General features: G+C 36.1%; 1 protein-coding gene across 5 annotated transcripts in view; it reads left to right on the forward strand.

Moving 5' to 3' along the window:
* Positions 1 to 21,393, forward strand: part of NLGN4X (neuroligin 4 X-linked) — a 139,709-nt gene that overhangs the window by 39,063 nt on the left and 79,253 nt on the right. For 2 of the 5 annotated variants that reach the window (XM_086609555.1, XM_086609567.1), the window contains 2 exons: positions 9,372 to 9,431; positions 13,001 to 13,153. In XM_086609555.1, the coding sequence (XP_086465681.1) occupies positions 9,372 to 9,431; positions 13,001 to 13,153 (213 nt within the window). Of the gene's footprint in view, positions 1 to 9,371; positions 9,432 to 9,974; positions 9,993 to 13,000; positions 13,154 to 21,393 lie in introns of all 5 variants that reach the window. The other 3 variants (XM_086609573.1, XM_086609560.1, XM_086609582.1) reach the window with 3 other exon arrangements.

Genomic DNA, 21,393 nt, shown 5'->3' on the forward strand with positions numbered 1-21,393 from the left:
CACATTCTCACAGGATCTACTGAAATAACAAACACAATTATTTCCTGAATTCTCCAAAGGCAGTTGCAAATTGAGTTTGTGTTCAAAATGAACAATTAAAATAGCTGCATCAATAATTAGAGGTATTCTTGAGACTTGATTATTCAGCTCACAGCTTCCAGTGATGCCTACAAATGCCCAAAGGGAGAGTTTGCACAAACAACTTCACCAGCAGCTGTTAAATGCAGAGTATGTGCTTGCATTTTTCAGCTGTCTGCAGAGGGTGTGACAGTTACCTTTAGTTATTAAAACTGGTGGTTAGTTCACTTTTTTTTACACATCCATTCACATTCATTTTAAGTGAGACATAGGTTCTTATCTCTCTTAAGCTTATTTGAAAGTAACTCATCCTGTCCTTATAGGTAATGTTAGGTCAACATTACTGAATTCCTTCTGCAGAGTCTAGTTACTTAGATGACCTAGAGTGTAGTTACTTCTAGTCTTGGGAATTTTGATTAATAATAGTGCTGATATCTGCCTTCTAATTTAGAATTCCTGTACATTCTTGGAAACGTAACTGTAGAATAATCATCATGCGAAGAACCTTATACCCCTCTGCAACTAATCATATTCCGACCACACCTTACACCCGCTGACTTACCAGTGCAGTATATTACATACACTTCTGGACAATCTTTGCAGTGGGATTTGTAGATCCTGTGGGGGCTCTCATGTTCTTGGATTTTACCATAGTCTTTACTGTAGACTTAACCATGTTCTGGGTTCTCAGATAAGACTGAAGCCAGCTTTGTCCCAGTGCTGAAGCTCACTCATGCTGGTATTTCCTTTGGAGACAACAGGACTGCCCATTTGCCTAAAAGTCTGCATGTACCTAAGAGCTTTCCAAGCACAGGGCCAGCACATGTAACACAAAAGGAAAGAGTGTATTTTTAAACATTTCAGTATATCAAATTAACTGTTAGATTTTGGATGTAATTCAAGAAAGGAGCATGTAGGCATCCCTTCTAATTTCAAAATGTCTTCACTGACGAGGAAGGTGAGGTAGATGAAAGCAAATGCAGTGCTTCTACATAGGAGTATTGTGCAGTCATAGATGTTAGCATTTTTTACATTCCCACCACATCAAGTGCACCGATTTAGCAGAGAAATGTAAGCTATTTGAGGTCACTGCCACACTTTCATACCAACAGTGTTACTCCTGATTCTTGTACAGAAAAAAATGTACTTCTTTCTGAATTAATTTAAATAACTACATGGTAGATTTGTGCTTTTTAATGGTGTTTCATTATTCAATCAGTAAACATTGCAGGCTTAGTCCAATCCTCCATCAAATAGAGAAGATTCATTTACCCTGGAAGTGCAAGAAACAATCCCTTTATCTATTGCAAGTCACTGAAAGGATAGGCTGCACAATGCATTCTTTCTTTTGAGCCATTATAGATGGTTTTGTCAAAGCAATGTGCTGTTATTAGAAGACTTTATGTTTCTGATGTGGTGTAACTTACATAACAAAAATCCTAATTTAAAAATATTACTGAATTTATGTAGCTACTGCATTTCTATATGCAGAATAGAGTTCTATATTATCTATTTTATTGTTGAAAAATGTACCAAAATGGATTAAAACAGGATGAAAGATGAAATTTATTAGTTTTACAATTTTTTTACAAAGTGAATAAATGCAATCCAAATTAATGCAAATATTTTCGGATTGAAAAATAGCTTTCAGATGTGTTTCTTTTAGCAGCTATGACAGTGTCCAATGTAAAAGTCAGTGTTTATCTTCATCATAAACCTGTATGTAACTATCTTCTTCAAATGAATGGCTCACTTTCCTAAAACGAAATGTATAGGAAGCTTTGGAAACTTTGATAGAAGGGAAGGGATACTCCATTTGCCCAAAGTTGCATAAATTAAGGTTTTATCTTTTGAATCTTGGAATAAGAGTCAATAGCATTTAGTTGCTGAATAGAGAATAGTATAATCAGAATGTAGACAGGTCAAAATTTCACATAACAGCATAGCTCCTAGGTGATAACTGTTATTGCTATTTTTTGTAAGCTCTTTTTGGTCCTAACCAGTGATCAGGATCGCATATCATCTAAACAGATAGTTAGAAGATTTTCCCTACCTGGGAATCTGTGTGAATATTTTACTTTTTTCTTTGATGTGAATCCATATTAACATACTGATGTGGAATAAACTTGTAAGAAAAGGACTCCCATATCAATCATAAAAAATAATAACTATTATTAAAAAGTAATAAATAATTATTTTCACAAGATTCCTACTTGAAAAGTGCTTGCATTCTTCTGTGGAACTATATGAGACAGCAAAATCACTCTGTGTGACATTTAATATATTCCATTGACCTGTATTAACTTCTTGGAAGAGATAACCTCATTTAAAGCATGTGAAACTGAGTGATGGACTGATTTAATGCACTTATTGTTGTCTGGGGAAACACATAATTTCCATAGCTTGTGGGAAACACGTGATTTAGGACATGGAGCAGTCATTATTTCTGTCTTTATTTGAGAGAAACTATACAGAGTACTACCACCTGTAAAATATTAAGAATTTCGTCCCGTTTTCATTTTCTATACATGAAACAACCCCTTTATGTAACCTTTTTTTCTGTACAATCTTTTATGCAACCCCTTTTTCAACCTTAGAACTTTTGTTTTTCAATAGAAGTGTCTATGTAGATTTTTTTATTGGTTCTCTTAAACTGTTTGAAAGAAGCCTGTGAAATACCATTTTCTTCTTGTTTTAATCCTCACTAATGCATAGAACATAACATTCTGTAGGGATTTTTGATGCATTTTCTTTCAGTCCATCCAATTTCGAATATGACATAAAATTCTCATTTAATTCCCTTTTCTTGAAAAGAAACATTTCCTGGCTGTATAGCAGCATTTACACATTTACTGTGATCTGGAATTCTAGAAATTTTTATTTTGTGTATATGTTGCATCTGGAGTCATTAAGAACACAAATTCAATTATGTTACATGTTCTTTAGTTAAATGCTGCTGCTATACAGAGCTAGCAGTTGCAACCCAACTGCTGTTGATGTTGTTGTTGTTAATGCCATCAGTATAATGGCCACTGTAATCTTGTGTCTTCTGCTATTCAGTGGTAATATAGCCATTAAAACAAAACGAAACAAATCCAATTCAGGGAAATTTAAGTAAAATTCTGAGCTTTCATTGGCTTCCACATTAAAAACTACCTAGAACAATAGGAATCTAAGTCTTCATATTATTTAAGAGACAGATGAAAGGCAGCTAATTTATGGCTAAGTACTGCTTTGAAATCATTAAATGTGGCTGTTTGTCAGAGTTATGCATACTATTGACAGATTATAATTTCATTTTAACGCCATTATGGGAATGGAGTGCAGAGAATAAACCTGTGCTCTTTCTGGTAGACTATTAACTATATAGAGTATTTTCTTGTGTATATATATGTCTATATTTGCACATACAAACACCCACACATTTACAAACACATGTTGCCAGTATTCAGTAAATAATTAAGAAATAGTGGTTGTTTGAATCTATACAGTATACATCTATTTCTCTTTCTTCAGTTAAAATCAACAGACTTTTAAAAATACAAGTATATAGATAGGTATGTTGTTTTTTGTCCTGGTTTCAGCTGGGATAGAGTTAGTTTTCTTCTTAGTGGCTAGAATAGTGCTGCGTTTTGGACTTAGTATGAGATTTGGTATGAGAAGAGTGTCTCCATGTAGTCCTCCAATTTTATCTGAAATGCCTACATGTCTCTTTTAGTCTTTCTTTGGTTGCCAAATGAGAACTTCTTGGTGCAGCTATAAAGGTGGCTGGAGAGCCTTGGCCATAGCCATGAGGCAGGGACAATGTTATGACAGCCAAACTCCCCCACTGATGCCTCTTTTTGGACATGAAATGGCTTAAGGCTTGTGCACTAAGTGAGAGTCAAGCTGAAGTTAACCCACCAGCCTTGGGAGAAATGCAGAAAGGAAAGTACAGTTCTGCTTTCTTATTGCTCCCTCAAGGCTGTAATGAATTGTTGACTTGAGCTGATTGTAAAGTTGTAATAGTTCTCGTGGGATGGAAAACCAAGCGCTTTAGAGATCTATTGAAATGGCTGTAAAAATAAGACATATCACTGAGAGAATGACTATTAAATCCTGTATTAATCTCTCTTGAGCTGGAAATTTCCAGAAGGTTGAACATGCTCTGTGTGAAACTGGGAGGTCATACAACTGGCAATATGCTGTGTGATTTCTGAAAACTGAGCATTTTCCCAAAATTAAATAGGGTCAAAAGGTATACTGTGTGACAGATGGAGCAATTACATATGAAATGCAAAGAAATGGCATGAGCATAAGCAGTAGTTGATAATTTTTGCTGCCATTAGAGGCTTCAAAATGGATACCTAAAATACAAGCACTGGTGAACTACATGCATGGGACCTGACTATATTGGATATATATGGTACATATTATCTGACTGGAGGAAAATGTAGCATAAACTGTGAATACATCTAGGAAGACTTGTAACTCTAGAAAATCTGTTTCTGAATGAGATTTTTATTCATTATCAAAGGAAATGCAAGCCAGAGAAACGTGCTTACAGTGGGGTGACTTCTTCATTTGTGATAGATGTATAATGGCATCGGGAATCAATCTGGGAATACAAGATGGATTTACATCCATAAATAAGTTATATCAAGTATTTTTTAAAAGTTAATTAGCAGATGGGTCAGTGTTCAGAATGAAAATCTTTTAAAGAGAGGTGCTTATTGAATTAAAGTTTACAACTGCATTGCACACAGAGCTTCTTAGGGAGGAAAAAACATAGCCCACATGAAACCCTGCTTTATTATGGCTAAATTGTCTGGCTCTAGTTTGAAACTGGCTTATATATACCTACATTATTCTGCATCTGTACTAATACACTATATCCTAAAAACAAAACAAGCAAGCAAAAATCCTTTACAAAAGAGGCTTGACACTGTTTACTAAGGAGTTACATCATGCCTTTTTCAGTCAGCAATGAGTGGAATTGTAGGACAAATGAAAAGAGGTCACCTGGCATTTGATACGTATGTTATGAAGTCACATCTTTTTCTAGTTGCCATTAAAGTCTCAGAACTTTCCTAAAACATGAACTTTTATACAAATGTAATCTTCAGTAGAGCTATGATATCTACAGCATGTAGATATGTACATATGTAGTTAAGTAGTTCCTGGCCTTGACCATAAGGAAAATAACTTCACATCCTGTTAACATTTTGAAATATTTTTCTTTGGTACTTTTTATCGGCGTGAAAGGTGATACACGAACTTTGCAAACCAAGAACTCCAGTCAAACCCTAGGTTGGTTAATAGCGATACTCCTGGAATTCAGTCTTTATTGCACTAGATCACTACTACTATCTGTCCTGCTCTCTGCTCTACTGCTGATTCCAGGATTGCTCTTAAGTTTTACCATCTATGTTTCCTGTGGTATGAATGAGTAAACACTTCTTAGCCTGCAGAAGGGCTGATCCTATAATCTAGTGACGGTATACGAGAATCCAAGGCTAAAATGGGTGTTCTTGTGATCTTTATATATATGGGGATAACAATGCTCCAATCCTGAATATCTCCAAAAGAAGCCTCAAAATAGAGGGAAGTGCTGCTTGGTGAGACAAGCAGTTGGTGCAGATAGGGAATTCTACTAAGCCATGGGAGATTTCTCGTCACATTCATATTTTGTCTCCTAGATTAATGACTTGAAGTGCAACCTTAAGCTAATCTCAGAGACATAGCAACTTTTTTCCTTATGACAGGGAATACCATATTCTTATAGAAGTTTCAGGAAAAATGAATTAACAATTTTAACAAAAACCATACAATGTGGTTGTAAAATTCCAATTTTTTCTCTCTGTATGAGATAATATGCATCTGGAAGCTTATATATTCAAAAGATCAATATAATTTTTCTAAACAATACTCCTGAGCATCTTATGTGTTTTTGGTGCTACTGAAATAATTCCAACAAAACCACTGCTGTTCTCCTCAAATAGTTCCACATCAACACTATTACCCACACAGCTTGTATCAGAAATTGTGTGGCTAGCAGGACGAGGGAAGAGATCATCACTCTGTACTGGGCACTGGTGAGGCTGCACCTCAAATACTGTATTAAGTTTCAGGCTCCTCACTGCAAGAAAGATACTGACGTGCTGGAGCGTGTCTAAAGAAGGGCAGTGAAGCTGGTGAAGGGTCTAGAGGATGAGTCCTGTGAGGAGCGGCTGAGGCAACTGGGGTTGTTTAGCCTGGAGAAAAGGATGCTCTCTACAACTACCTGAAAGAAGGATGTAGCAAGGTGGATGTCGGTCTCTTCTCCAAGGTAACAAGTGATAGAATGAGAGGAAATGGCCTCAAGTTGCACCAGGGAAGGCTTAGATTAGATATTACGAAAAATTTCATCACTGAAAGGCTTATCAAGCATTGGAACAGGCTGCCCGGGGAAGTGGTTGAGTCACCATCCCTGGAGGTATTTAAAAGACATGTAGTTGTGGTGCTTAGGGACATGATTGAGGACTCGGCAGTGTTAGGTTAACAGTTGGACTCGATTATCTTAAAGGTCTTTTTCCAATCTAAATGATTCTATGATTCTGTTCTATGATTCTATGGCTAGTATCCACAGTATGAAAAAAATCCAATGTGGTATGAACACAGAAACTGAGTTTGAGTTCTCATTGATGTAATCCATTTCATCAGATCTCAAAATAAATTTAAAAACCCCTCCATCCCAAGAATTTACTTATAAAAATATTTTTCTGTTACCAATAATCAAACAAAAGATTGTTCCACAACAGGTAAGAGAAACAGCATTCCCACTTACATTGTAATTAAATACATTTTAGAATTATATTAAGTTGTTTTGAAAATTGATTGCTCCGTGATTTCTTCAAACTGTGAAGAATGAAAAAAGAATGTTTCAAATATTGCAGATAACCTTGTGTCACATACCTATGTTATGTGATATTTGTGTCTCATCGTATCTATCATTATGATGTGGTGACATTTTGTAAATTCTTGTTACACTTTCGTTGTCATTTCTAAAGTACACTGGACCAGAGTCACTTCAGGAAGAATGTTAGAGAGAAAATCTTTCATACACTCAAAGTACTTTAAATATGGACAGCAGTCTACATAATTGCACATATAGTTTCTGTCTATGGGTACTATATATATGGGGTCACATTGATTTTATTATTTTTTAATTCATAGGAATGATATTTGGTAGTCAATTTTATGTTTGGCATACAATGATTATATTTTTTTTACCAAATAATTAGGAGACTAACTCCCTGGGGGAACTGAGATCAAAATTTCTTCTGTTACATGCTTTCAAATTTGCGTCTATGTAGATTTATTGTCTATGAATTATTATTTTAATTATTTTTTTACATGAATCAAAAATAGTTGAAGGCACTTTATGGTTGGAGTACTTAGTTTATGCAAATATAAAATTAATTTTATTTAGATAGCACTTGAGAAAGGATTCAATCTTTATTGGACTAAAACTAATTTAGAAAGTACTAAAAAAAGGGCAAAATATGGATGGTGACTGAGATTTAGAGCCTGTATCTGACATTCCTCAAATGAATTGATAGATTAGAGAACATCTGTATTTCACTGACAGTGATATTTTACCTAGTTAATTGTATACTGAATATATGTAATTGAATCCACTTTTGTACTACATACACAAAACTTGTGCACAACTGCATCTTCAATGCAGTTGTGTGGAGATGGAGTCTCAGCCACTGCTTTTCACATTTTGACTCACTAATCACTGTCAGTGCTTATATAAAGGCAGAGTTTCCAGAAATATTTTTTTTTTAGAAAATCTGTATTCTTCCTGTGTCAAGAAGACTCAAGCAAACCAGTTCATAGAACCCAAAACTGTATATATTAACAAATCTTAAGTACTTTAGTAACAATTAACCACATTCTGTCTTATTTACAATTATGGACTGAGATTTTCCCAAAACCTTAAAATTTGAGGGATATAGGGATATTTAAAATAGTAGAATAAAAAGAAGTAATGGAAATAACTATTTTAGCTAAATATGATATCGCTATGACATATGCAGACTTCATACACACTCATACATACACAAGTTAATGAAGTATACAATTCTTTTAATACACAATTCCAAATAAAAATAATTCAGAAAAAAAAAGTGATGACTTAGACCATTTTATTTGTTTAACAGCCATATTTCATTTCCAAACTGAATTAAAAAATTGTTTCCTATTCACATTTCACTGTTTATCAAGTAACCTTTTACGTTAAAGAGGGCAACTTGCTACAGGAGTAAGCACAATATAATGAAATGTTGGGTACAAGGATAGCTTGACGTCATTTTTTTTCAATCAGAAAACAGAAGTATTGCCCAAGGAGAGGGGCAGGGTAAACTGTGTTTATTTCCTCTTGCTTCCATAAACACATGCAATGGCAATGTATGGAAGTGTGTGTGTCTGTGCGTGTGTATGTATACACCTCCAAAGTTTTTTGAGAAAGCGTATTAAAGACAAATTAAAATGTATTCTTTACTGAATCTTCTAATGAATAAGTGTAAGTTTTTATCATGGTAAGTAACTGTTTTCTAGGCTTTTCTAAAGAGCATGGAATGTGGTATAATGTGAACCAAGGCTACTTTTGGACTAATTTCATGTCTGGGATTGACTTAACTCTGTTTCACCTTTATTTACAGTCTGTTGTTTTAAATGCCTTTTTGCTCATATGGGAAGCAAGACTGAATTTTAAGGAGGTCCATATGGTTTGTCTTGGTCCATTCAAGTCGTGTAAGACTCAATGTTAGTTTTATTTGCATTGATTCCATCTAAAATTCAGGCTGTGACTAATTCTTAATAAATCCTAATGAAGATGAATAAAATGTTAAGTCATTGAAGATAGTGACTGAAGGTGTTATTTCTTAAAGGTTACAGAACAGAATTAAATAAATTGCATTTCTTATGTAGAAACCATAATTTGATAAATTTTTAATACACTTTTTTTGGTTTGTATTATTGTTTTTTAATAGCACATTAATTTTGTTTTTGCAGAAATCACTTTTAACTGAAGTAACTGCATTGTCACAGAATATGATACATTTTTTCAAATATTTTCAATTTGTTCTTGACATTTTATGTTTATGTGCAGTTTGCATCTTTTTTGTTTTTCAATTTCAAATGTAACAGATTTTGACATTTTTGTTACATTTTTCTTTTTTTTTGTACTAGTGTTTTTTTATTTTTGAGAACCTGCTGTTTTTGAATTCTCTTTTTTCCCTTTATTCTCCTCCTCACTATGATCCCAGGAGCCAACACAAAGAAAAGCGCAGATGATATAACCAGTAATGATCGTGGTGAAGATGAAGGTATTTTTTGTTTTTTCAAAGCTCGACCCTGATGCATGAACATAAACTTTTTAATTTTTATTATAATAATTATTGTTATTGTTATTGCTGTTATTTCAACACGATTTTTAGTCTCTTATTTGCAGAAGCACACTTCAATGTGCTCTTTATTTTCTTCTTTAGAAATCACTTTCATTGTTTTTCTTTTTAAAATCCAAATTAGCATATAGATGACTGCAATTTCCCTGTGACATAGGTGTAAAGGTGATTCCTAAATATGTGTGAAGTAACATAAATATTATTTGAAACCACATACTTTTTCCCCAATTCTTTCTTAGGTTGAGGAAATGGAATTTAAAAACATGCATGTGCTCTTTTCCCTCCTACACATTTTGTAAATTCACCTGTTTGAAATTCATGAAAGAACTCACTTATATCCTTCCTTTCACTTCCACTATTTCCCCAGTGCACATGCTGTACATTGATGCAGTTGAATTGTTCTTTGTCTTTGCTATTTCTATTTACTTTTTTTTTTTTTTTCTCACAGGATGTGGTTTATTTCAGGACACAAAAATAAAGGAAGCTGTTGATGTTGCTTTATTGTTTTTTTCCTGTAATCAGTTAGCCTCTGAGATACATTCGTTCTGACTGACCACATTTCCACTGAAATCAATGACAATAATTTTCATTGACTTCTTTCAGAGTTGAATGGGATTCCCTGAAAAGAAATGTTAAAGTTCACAGTGAAGTACCCCAAAAAAGTTTTACAAGGAAATACTTTTTTTTCTTCCCTTGGCACAGCAAAGCTATTTAGGATGCACTGAAATAGAAAGAAGTCATTAAATCTTCCTCTATTCTCACCCTTCCTTTTCATTAAAGTTGCACTGATAGTTTATTTTTACTTTACATATTTACCAAATTAAGAAAAATATTTTCAAATTAATTGAGAATATAGCAGCCTTGGGTAATTTAGTGTTCTGGTGTTGGAGCAATGTGGTTTTCAATCCTCTTATGTTTGGCCAATCCAAAGTGTTATTCCATGCTTTTTTTCCTGTTTTCTTCTATCTGACATCAGTTCAGATAACTTTGAAACATTTGTCTGTTCCCTTTACAATCATGTATACTGCAGTGAGGACACTATCTCCTCTTTTCCTGGGAGTTCAGCTTAATTGTAGCTAGTCTATCCATATATAAAACACCATAATAAAAATCTCTAGTCTTTGATTCACACTCGTTACTCTCTACAGTGCCACCTTCATTGCTGAATTACATTATTTCTTACAACCCAAAAACGCTGTGCAGAATACTCCAAAATTACTGTTATTTTCTGAATATCACCTTTCTATTTCTGTGCAACAGATGTTTTTTTGAAATCATGGCATCATCATTTGCTATACCGAATTCTGTAGTTAACTTTAAAGCTAAAGATAAGTAACAAGCAAAATCAAAATTGCTTTAAAAACTGAAGATCGATGTTGGATTATGAATACATTTTTATTCAGACTTCTTAAAAAATTGTAAAACGTTAGGGTTTTGTGGTTACCAAGGGCATCCACTTTATATCTAAGCACATAAAGCATGGAACTCATTTCCTTTATGTGGAAGCTAATCATGTTCACATTGAAGGGGAAGAGGAAACCTCCCATTGACTTCAGCAGTGAAAGATTCAACCCTGAGACAGAACTATGTAATAAGGAAAGATTAAATACAACAAATCATGCCATGAAACTTTGAAGCGAGAAGGGAAAGGTGATTCAGTAACACAAATAATTGTGTTAAAATAATTGTTGCTTTCATTTTTTGAGGGCTTAGCTGAACCTTCACAGAAGAAACACTTTCATGTACTTTGCTGAAAATGCTGAGAATAAAAAAATACACATGCTAGAATATACCTCATTCCTTCATATGATCTGTTTAATGGCTGCATTACTCTTATAGTCACAATAGTCACAAAGCCTTTTGTTCTGCTGCTCAAGTACAACACATGAAATACAACGTGTAAAGTACGTATCTTTTTATTTAAAGAAGGCTTATTCTATGAGAAGCCTTAAACTCTGACAATTAGACAGGTTGAAACTCTGACATTCGAGCTTGAACATACATTCGTCACACTCAGCTGACATTTTTTGATATTTAGGGTAGTGCATATATATGAGTAAAATAAAAGTGGTGCATAGGAATATGAACAGTCATAATTTACCTTCAAATATGCTGAAATTTGTTCCGTGTATACAAAATATTATATATGTGGTGCCTCATTGCTGATCACATTTTGGTATCTTAGAGTATTTTCTAACAAACCTGAGGAGAGGGAAGGGTTTTGGAAGGCTTTCATATCCAGGTCCCCTGCCTCTAGGTGTTTAGCTCAGCTTTTTCTTCCTCCACTTCCCTTTTCCACTGTTCAATATATGCCTATCCTACCTGAAAGAGAACATAAATCTTTTTTTTTCAAATCCTGATTGAATGATCAGAGACTCTGCTTTTCCTTACATTTTGTACTATATGATTGAAAGAAATGCTATTATTCCACATGCAGATACACTGAATTATTTATAAAATGTGTCTATATCTAACAACAGATTGCTGAATTGCCCTCTGCTTTTTAAAGGAGCTTAGCTTGTGTTCCCACTGTTTCTGTAGAGAACATAAGTTCCTGATTTAGGCAGTCTGAACCATCCCTGAGGTCAGGAGCCTAACTTTTTTGTTATTAGAGGATGACATATGAATCCAGTCCTAAATATACTGCAAATCATTGATCAGTGCATCTTTATAACTCACTCTGAAAATATTACTATCAATTCCATTTAACTCTCTTTTAGAAATAAAGACTCAACTGTTCATCTGTTTGAAAGCAGTCAAGAGCTTTTCTGCGTATACAAAAGATCAACCATACCATTAAGGAGCATTAATTCAAGGCTGGTCTTTAAGGCTTAGCTACCATGACAAGGAAAAGCACAGCACAGAAGACATTGTTTGCTTTAAATACAAAAAATCTTGGCTGTGAATTCACCTAAATTCTCTTTGTTTCTTAACTCTTAGGCTATTTGAAAGAAGGAACAGTTTACTATGTTTACTTCTATCAAAACAATTTGATTTTGTGATATTGTCTCTTACTGAACTATTGGGAATATAATTTCAACAATTATGTCTCAGTGAGGAATAGGAAAGTATGGATCATAATTGTAATTTTTTTATTAAAAGTACAGATATTTCTAAATTGGCATATACTTGAATAAGAATATTCTAAAAAAAAAGACAAGATTATTCCATAATTTGATTTTTCTCATTAGGCTTTTAGATGTTTATACTCAAATTAAATTCCTTGTAATATTGAAGGCATTTCAAGTGTTCTGAGAACATTTCAGAGGAATTAGCATTTGAAGTAACCAGGAGAGATATTCAGACTATAAATATTAGGCTTATAGGATGATACTGAATTGTGTAAGGCAGCTGATTAAAGTGGTGGTGATGATGACATTGAAAACATAGGAAATAATTAAGAATATTTTTGGCAATGTTATAAATTGCTAATGCCATATTTCCTTACTTTTTATTACTTTGTTATGTTTTCCTTACTTGAATTTTTCCAGACATTCATGATCAGAACAACAAGAAACCCGTTATGGTCTACATCCATGGTGGATCTTACATGGAGGGTACTGGCAATATGATTGATGGCAGCATTCTTGCAAGTTATGGAAATGTCATTGTTGTCACTCTCAATTACAGACTGGGTGTTTTAGGTAAGTGACTCTTTTCTTCATCACCAATTGCATAGAAATCTTTTATTGCTTAATTTATCTACCAATTGATTATAAATCCTTGGGCCAGTTTTGTTTCTAAAACAGAATATTCTTGCTGGTCAATAGTTTTTATTTTATTCATTTTGAATTCTGTTCAATATTTTATGGAAATTGGGCCAGGCTACATTTCTTAAAAAGGCTTCTTTTTAACAGTTGCCTTCACCATAGACAAAAATGACTGGACATTTATAATGGTGTTAGTGCTGATTTATGTTAAATTTGTTATCATATCAATCATAATTGTTCTTGGCTCAGTGATTTAACAGGTTTTGAGAACTTGTATCTTTTTCTCGTTAAAATATTCTCGATTCTATGTAAAAAAAAATATTAATCAAGAATGAGTACTCTAGTTTCAAATCAGTTGGTAATGGTAGGAAGAGAGAAAATGTTACTATTTATCTTTTTATTGGTTTTGTGTGCAAATTGGTTTTTTAGGGCAGAAGTTGTAGAGGTAATATAGGCAAAAGAGACTATATACACTGATGGAATTTATGTTACAGGTGATATGGAGTCAAGGGGTTTCAAGGGGTAATGTAAAATTATCTTCCTAAATAGAAGGAACTACATAATTATGGATTATAATATTGAAAGAAATTAATACTTCTGTGTTTCAAACAGAACAAGAACTGCATCTTCTTGACATTATAAATAGTCTTCTGTCACCATTAGTTTGAATACTAAAATAACCTTAGATCCCTGACAACAAACCGAAAACTTTTCCTGCCTTCACTGTGATTCCGACTCCTGGATGTTTGCATGTACTGGGCTTTTCCCTAAATGACGGTTTATTTATTGAAGTTCTACTTTTCTATAGAAAATTAAGCTAAAAATTTGCTTATAATAGCAGATATTAGAAATATTTTTTTATCTTAATGAAAAAGCATATAGTCTGTGTAGAATAGCATATAGAGTGCTAGAATGCTCATATTTCCAGCATTATAAATATACAAGGTAAAGTATAGTAAATTTTTTGTGTGTTTTTTTTTTTATTATTTAGAATGGCTTTGACAAAGTATTTTAATCTTTTCTTTTTCTTGATAGTAAATCTGATCTATATTCGTAACGTACTATTTCGGAACACAAGAAACTTATAATGAGTCATCCATTAATAGGTTAATGTGTTTCAACAATGTTCTAGATCATCAGAGTACTGAAAATTTTTTTGTTGTCCCTGATTTTGACTCTTGCTTAAATATCAGAGAGCATTTATTCTATGTTATAGTCAGATTTAAACATAAAGCTAGGAATATAAAAAGATATTTTAGTATACTTATGCATGGGATCTTGGTACTCAGAAACACACAGACCCTCAAAAAAAAAAAAGGACAGTAAAAATATAAGTGAAGAATTCAAGGCTCAAAAAAAAGCATTGTTGTTGTTATTGTTGTTAGATAAAGTATATTCCCAGGAATGTGGTAATAGTTGTTTATCTGTAAAAATGGTTATTTAATGGATCTGTAAAAGGTTTTCTTGTAGTTTCTTAAAACTAAAATTGTCCAAGGATACAGATGATTATAATCAGTTTAAAATGTTTCATTGTCCAGCTGCGTCATATCAATCTAAAGGAAAAAATGCAATATTTTCATTTATTAACTCCTATTTTATGTATTTGTATTGAAAACAAACAAAAACGGCAGAATGTTCTATTTTTATATTGTGGCATTTAGGAAAAAAAGGTGCAATATAGAGGCATTCATATAAGAAACTGAAAAGTAATAACTTTTGTGAGGATTTTTAAAGGATTAGGAAAAATACAGTGTTGTATTTGGTATCAAATACTGCTTCCCAACAATGTGACAAATGTAACTTTTAAGGCACTATGGAATTTATTCTTTGTTATAGACGATCTAACAGAAAATATTCAGAATATGCATTTTGCACTTCAAAAATCAGAAGAATTGTGTTTTATGAGCATATTTGTTTTTTTCTTCCTGGGTGAAATGTAAATAAGAATGCTTTAAATTCTGTCTAGACATTGGAAGATGTTAGGTATTTCCATATATTTTTTACTTGCTTCATAAGTAAAAAAATGAAAGAGAAAACACAAATTTCTTCAGGTAACAAACTCTATGGAAAACATACATGTTTATTCAACAAAGCTTAAAAAGTAGCGTAATTATTATAACATACAATTTGAAGATTAATAATCTTTGTATTTGCTTATCTTCTTTTTTAAAGATACCTATTTCTGTAAATCTAGTGCATTTCAGTTGTATTGTTTTGTAAGTTTGTTCATAAAAGGAAACATACAAACTTGACTTTAATGACAGAAATGTGTAATTCTATCACTATTATCACATCCTGTGATGGAGAAATATACATTGAATTAATCACAATGAGGAGTTATTGAAGACCTTTTATATATATGTTTTTCCTTCCTGTCAAAAATTATCACTTGAATGGACCTGAATACTGGATCTTACACTTACCACAAATATTAGCTCCTTCCAGTCTATATTGTGTCATTAACAACAGTAGACAGAAAATCTATTAGGACTGCATGATAATCACTAGATGATATTAACCAGCCAAATCATAGAATCATAGAATGGTTTGGGTTGGAAGGGACCTTCGAAGATTCATAGATTCATAGATTCATAGATTTCTAGGTTGGAAAAGACCTTAGAGATCATCGAGTCCAACCATCCCTAATCCCCATTAAACCATATCCTCAAGTAGCTCATCCACCCTATTCTTAAACACATCCAGGGATGGGGACTCAACCACCTCCCTGGGCAGCTTATTCCAGTGGCTGACAACCCTTTCAGAGAAGAAATACTTCCTAACATCCAACCTGAATCTCCCCTGACTAAGCTTATGCCCATTTCCTCTTGTTCTATCACCCATCACTAATGTAAAGAGCCCTTCCCCTACCTCCCCACCATCTTTTCTCAAGTATTTATAGGCTGTAATCAGGTCTCCCCTCAGCCTCCTCTTCTCCAGGCTAAACAGCCCCAACTCCCTCAGCCGCTCCTCATAAGTTTTATTTTCCAGCCCCTTGACCAGTTTAGTCGCCCTTCTTTGGACTCGCTCCAGGAGCTCAATATCTCTCTTAAAGCGAGGGGCCCAAAACTGGACACAATATTCCAGGTGCGGCCTCACCAGTCCAACCCCCCTGCCATGGGCAGGGTCATCTTTTACTATGTCAGGTTGCTCAAAGCTCCATCCAATCTGACTTTGAACACTTCCAATGATGGGGTATCCACAACTTCTCTGGGCAACCTGTCTCAATGTCTCACCACCCTCATCATAAAAAATTTCTTCTTATGTCCAATCTAAATCTACTCTCTTTCAATTTAAAAATGCTGCCTTTTGTCCTGTCATTGCAGGCCTTGGTAAAAAGTGTCTCTCCATCTTTCCTATAAGCCCTCTTCATATATTGAAAGGCCCCGATAAGGCCTCCTGGGAGTCTTCTCTTTTCCAGGCTGAACCACTCCAGCTCAACTTTTCTTCATATTAGAAGTGTTCCAGCCTTATGGCCACTTTAGTGTCCCTCTTCCAGAACTGCTCTAACAAGTCCATCTTTCTTGTATATGGGACCCCAGAACTGAATGCAGTAGTCCAGGTGGAGTCTCATGAGAGCAGAGCACAAGGGGAGAATCACCTCCCTGGATCTGCTGGCCATGCTTCTTTTTATGCAGCTTAGGATATGGTTGACTTTCTAGACTGCAAGTGCATGTTGCTGGTTCATGTCCAATTCTTTCATTCTCTGCTATCCCTAAGTCCTTCTCTACAGGGTTGCCCTCAATCCATTCAGTCCTCAGTCTGTATAGATATTGGGGATTGCCCCAACCTAGGTGCGGGACCTTGCACTTGGCCTTGTTGAATTCCTCAAGGTTGTCAAGATCCCTCTGGATGGCATCCTTTCCCTCTAATATATCAACTGCACTACTCGTCTTTGTGTTGTCAGCAAATTTGCTGAGGGTGCATCCAATGCCTCTATCTATGTCATTGATGAAGATATTAGATAATATATACTAAATAGTAGAGACCCTTGAGGGACACCACTTGTTACTGCTTTCCAATTAGACATTGAGCTGTTGACTGCAACTCTTGAGAAGGTAGCCATACAACCAGTTCCTTATCCTTCTAACAGTCCATCCATCAAACCCATATGTCTCCATTTTAGCAGCAAGAATGTTGTGGGGTCCATATCAAAGGCCTTACAGAGGTCCAGGTAGAAGACATAGGTTTATCTTCCTTTGTCCATTGATACAGCCACTTCATCGTAGAGGGCCAGTAGATTAGTCAGGCACAATTTGCCCTTGATGAAGCTATGTTGGCTATCTCTAATTATCTCCCTGTCTTCCATATGTTTTTACATGCCTTCCAGGAGAATCTGTTCCATGATCTTACTGGACACAGAGGTGAGAATAACTGGTCAATAGTTCCCAGGGTCCTCCTTATTACAGTTTTTAAAAATGAGTGTGATAGTCCCTTTTCTTCAGTCACTGGGGACTTCCCCTGACTGGAAGTGGCTTAGTGACTCCATCTGCCAACTCTCTTGAGACTCTGGGATGCATCTTGTTGGGTCGTATGGACTTGTGCATGTTCAGGTTCCTCAGGTGAATCTCAAATCTGATCTTCTCCTACAATAAGAGGGACTTCATTCCCTCAATCTCTGCCTTGAGGTTCAGGGACTCGCCAGATGTGGGAAGAGAGATTACCACTGAAAATTGAGGGGAAGAAAGTGATTGAGTACTTCAGCCTTCTCCATGTTAGTTTTCAGTAGTTCTCCTGTATTACTTATTGGGGGTAGTACATCTTTCTTTTCTGACCAACATACCTGTAGAAGCCCTTCTTATCATTCTTCACATTCCTTGCCAAATTCATCTCCAACTGTTCCTTAACTTCCCCGATCCCATCCCTACACACTCATGCAGCATCCCTATGTTCTTCCCGGGATATATGTCTCTGGTTCCACTGTCTGTGCATTTCCTTCTTACACTTTAGTTTGACCAGGAGATCCTTACTGAGATAAGCTGGTCTCCTGCCTTCCTTGCCTGATTTCTTACGTGTGAAAATCAAGAGCTCTTGTGCTTTAAGAAACATGAACCTTAAAGAGCTCCCAGCTCTCTTCTGCTCCTTTATCCCTGGAGGCAGTTTCCCAGAGGCTTCCATCTACTAATTTTTTAAAGAACTGAAAGTTTACTTTCCTAAAATTTAGGGTCCTGACCCTACTCTTAGCCTGGTCCATATACCTCAAGATTGTGAATTTCACCAGGTCATGATCACTGCAGCCTAGGCTGCCACCAGTCTTCACCACTCTTATTAATTTATCTGTGTTGGTAAGCAACAAGTCCAGTAATGTTTCTCCTCTGGTTGGTCTGTCTGTCACCTGGATTAAGAAATTATCCTTGAGGCACTCCGAGAGCCTCCTGGACTGTTTATAGCTTGCTGTGCTGCTCTTCCAGCAGATGTGAGGGTGATTGAAGCTCCCCAGCAGAATCAGAGCCTGAGAGCATGATGCCTTCTGTAGTTGAAGTCAGAATGCTTCATTAACATTCTCCCCTTGATTGAACAGCCTGTAGTAAAACCAAATTTGAGATTTCCTTTGTTGACTTGGCCTCTAATTTTCACCCATAAGCTCTCAACCTGTTCATTGCTGTTTTTCAAAGATGGATGTATGTAGTCAATCTATTTTTTTTTTATATAGAGGGTAACCCCCACCCACCACCAGTTTATAGCCATTGATTGCAGTGCTCCAGTTGTGTGATTTGTCCCACCACGTTTCTGTGACAGCCGTTAGATCATAGCTTTCTAGCTGCACAGTGGCTTCCAGCTCCTTTTGTTTGTTACACATGCTGCATTCATTGGTATAGACACACTTCAGTTTGGCTGTTGACTGTGTCACCTTTATAGAGGAAAATATCCTAATTCCTTTGAGGCATTTCATAGGTGTTTTTCTGTTGGATCCTAATATATCAACAGTATCCAGCTCTTCTCTCTTACACAAAACTCCATCCTGTTCCCCTGCTAAATCTAGTTTAAAGCTCTTCTAAGTCTGAGCACCTTGCTGGCAAAGAGGCTCTTGCCTCACTTGGTCAAATGAATCCCATCCATTCCTAAGAGACTTGGCTTCTCAAAGGTGAATCCATGGTCATAGAAGCCAAAACCTTGAGTATGGCACCAGCTACACAGCCAGGCATTCATCTGTTCAATTTACTTCGCCATTCCTGAACCCCTTCCTGTGGCTGGGTGGGTAGAGGAGAAGAGCATCTGTGCTCCTGATCCTTTTCATATTGCTCTGAGAGGCATATAATCTAATTTCCCTTGTTGCGGTATCAATAGACCATACATGGAACAGTAGGAATAGATGATACCCTGTAGAGTTCATCAGGCTTGGGAGGCTCCCAGGGCGCCACGAATGCAAGCTCCTGGTAGGCAGCATACTTATCTAGAGAAATTGTCTGGATGGGTGCTTCAGCTCTCAGTAGGGAGTCTCCAATTCCTGATACCTCATGTGCTTTTCTGGTGGCAATGGTTCCAATGCAGGCGGGTGGTTGGATCAAGTTCTCATGATTGGCTTTTCCTGGATCCTGTCTGTTACTTATATGCTCTTTGTTCTCCAACTCCATAACATCTTGTTTGTTATGTAGGAGCACTTCAGGGGACAGAGAAATGTTCTTCTGTCCTGAGCTGAGACAAGGGTCCAGTCTGCTTCATCTTGTGAGTTACCTGTGTCAGTCATCTTGAGGTTGGATTCAGGCTCACCTCCCTATTGCAGTTGATACCGTGTATCGGCCTCCTGCTCACATTCCTGGATACTGCATTGCCTGCTGGGCTCCTCTAGTAACATAGCTCCTTGTCTGAGCAGTTCCTTCAGCTGGGTATACATCTACCGCTACCTTCAGCTGCTAGGGGGACTTTCAGATACTGGAGCTCCATGCAGCTTAACATGTGGACAGCTATTTCAGTCCTTGGGAGGTTTGTTTAGGTGGAGATGTCATCAAATAGCTTCCATTCAGGTTTCAGCCACAGCCTTGCAGTTGTATTGGGTGGATACCACTTTCTTTCAGCAGATCACAGTCTCCTTATAGTTCTCAAAAAAAAAAATAGCACACTTACAAAATGATAATTCTTTTGAAAGACATTGTTCTTCTTATTCTAATTCCTTGGAGACCTCAAGCTCCTGGGTAGACTTGCACCACCATCAGCAGCCTAAGCTCATGGGTGAGCAGAGAAGGCAGCAGCCCGTTCGCTGGCAGAGGTGGCAGCTCTTCCCATGTGCACTGCCATGTGAACTGCCACGCAAACTGCTGATGCTGCTCCCAGCTGAAGCCGTCTCTGTTTTGCACAGCCTGTTAGCAGTGCTCCCTGTGGCTGGCGTTCCCCAGGGGCTGGTTATACGCTGCTTCCCACGGTTTGAACTGGTCATGGGAACAGACAGCACCACCCCACTCTTGCCCATCCATCTCATGAGACCTATCTCCTGCTGGCTGATAACTCCCCCACCAGCAGCCCAAGGATGCTGAGGGCCCAGAAACCACCTTAGACAACCCCCATGGGCCTCACAAGCCTCCCACTGCTCTTGGCAGGAAGCAACTGCTGCTGCTGCTACCACTGCTAGTATCAGCTTCCCGAGGTTAAAAATGGGGGAAGAAATCCCAGTGTGAGATCCTGGTAACAAATCTAAAACAATGATTACATATGTTTAAGAAAGCCCAGATTTTGGAAATGCATCTTCATAGATAAGGGAAAAGGAAAACTGTTACGGACTGCTTACTTTACCTGACTATCCTTGGCTGAGTTTGGCCTCAAAAAAATATCTATACAGCCATGGAATATTTATCAAGGTAACAGAATATAAACTATATGGGTTTCTTTTACTGCTTTCTGATATAATATAATTTTAACTATACCTAATGGAATTTGTGATCATCCTATAACTTAGTAAAAGTCTTACGATTTGAATAGACTTGGTTTTAACACAGAACGCTGCACGCTTTGAATTTTAAAACTAGGTTTTAGCAGACACCATAAAGACAAGGTTTCTCCATCCTTTATAGGCAGAAGTCTGGTTGCCTGTTGGCTATAACTGAGATGCTGAAACTTCTAGTCTCAAGTTAATCAGAAAGCAGACATCTCAGACAGAAAAAATGCTTCACTTACTGTAACTGTAACATAGTGACATATAAAACATTTTAACTGGATGATAGAGACAAATATCTTCATCTCTA

Source organism: Tauraco erythrolophus, chromosome 1, assembly GCF_009769465.1.
Source record: "Tauraco erythrolophus isolate bTauEry1 chromosome 1, bTauEry1.pri, whole genome shotgun sequence".
Classification (NCBI taxonomy): domain Eukaryota; kingdom Metazoa; phylum Chordata; class Aves; order Musophagiformes; family Musophagidae; genus Tauraco; species Tauraco erythrolophus.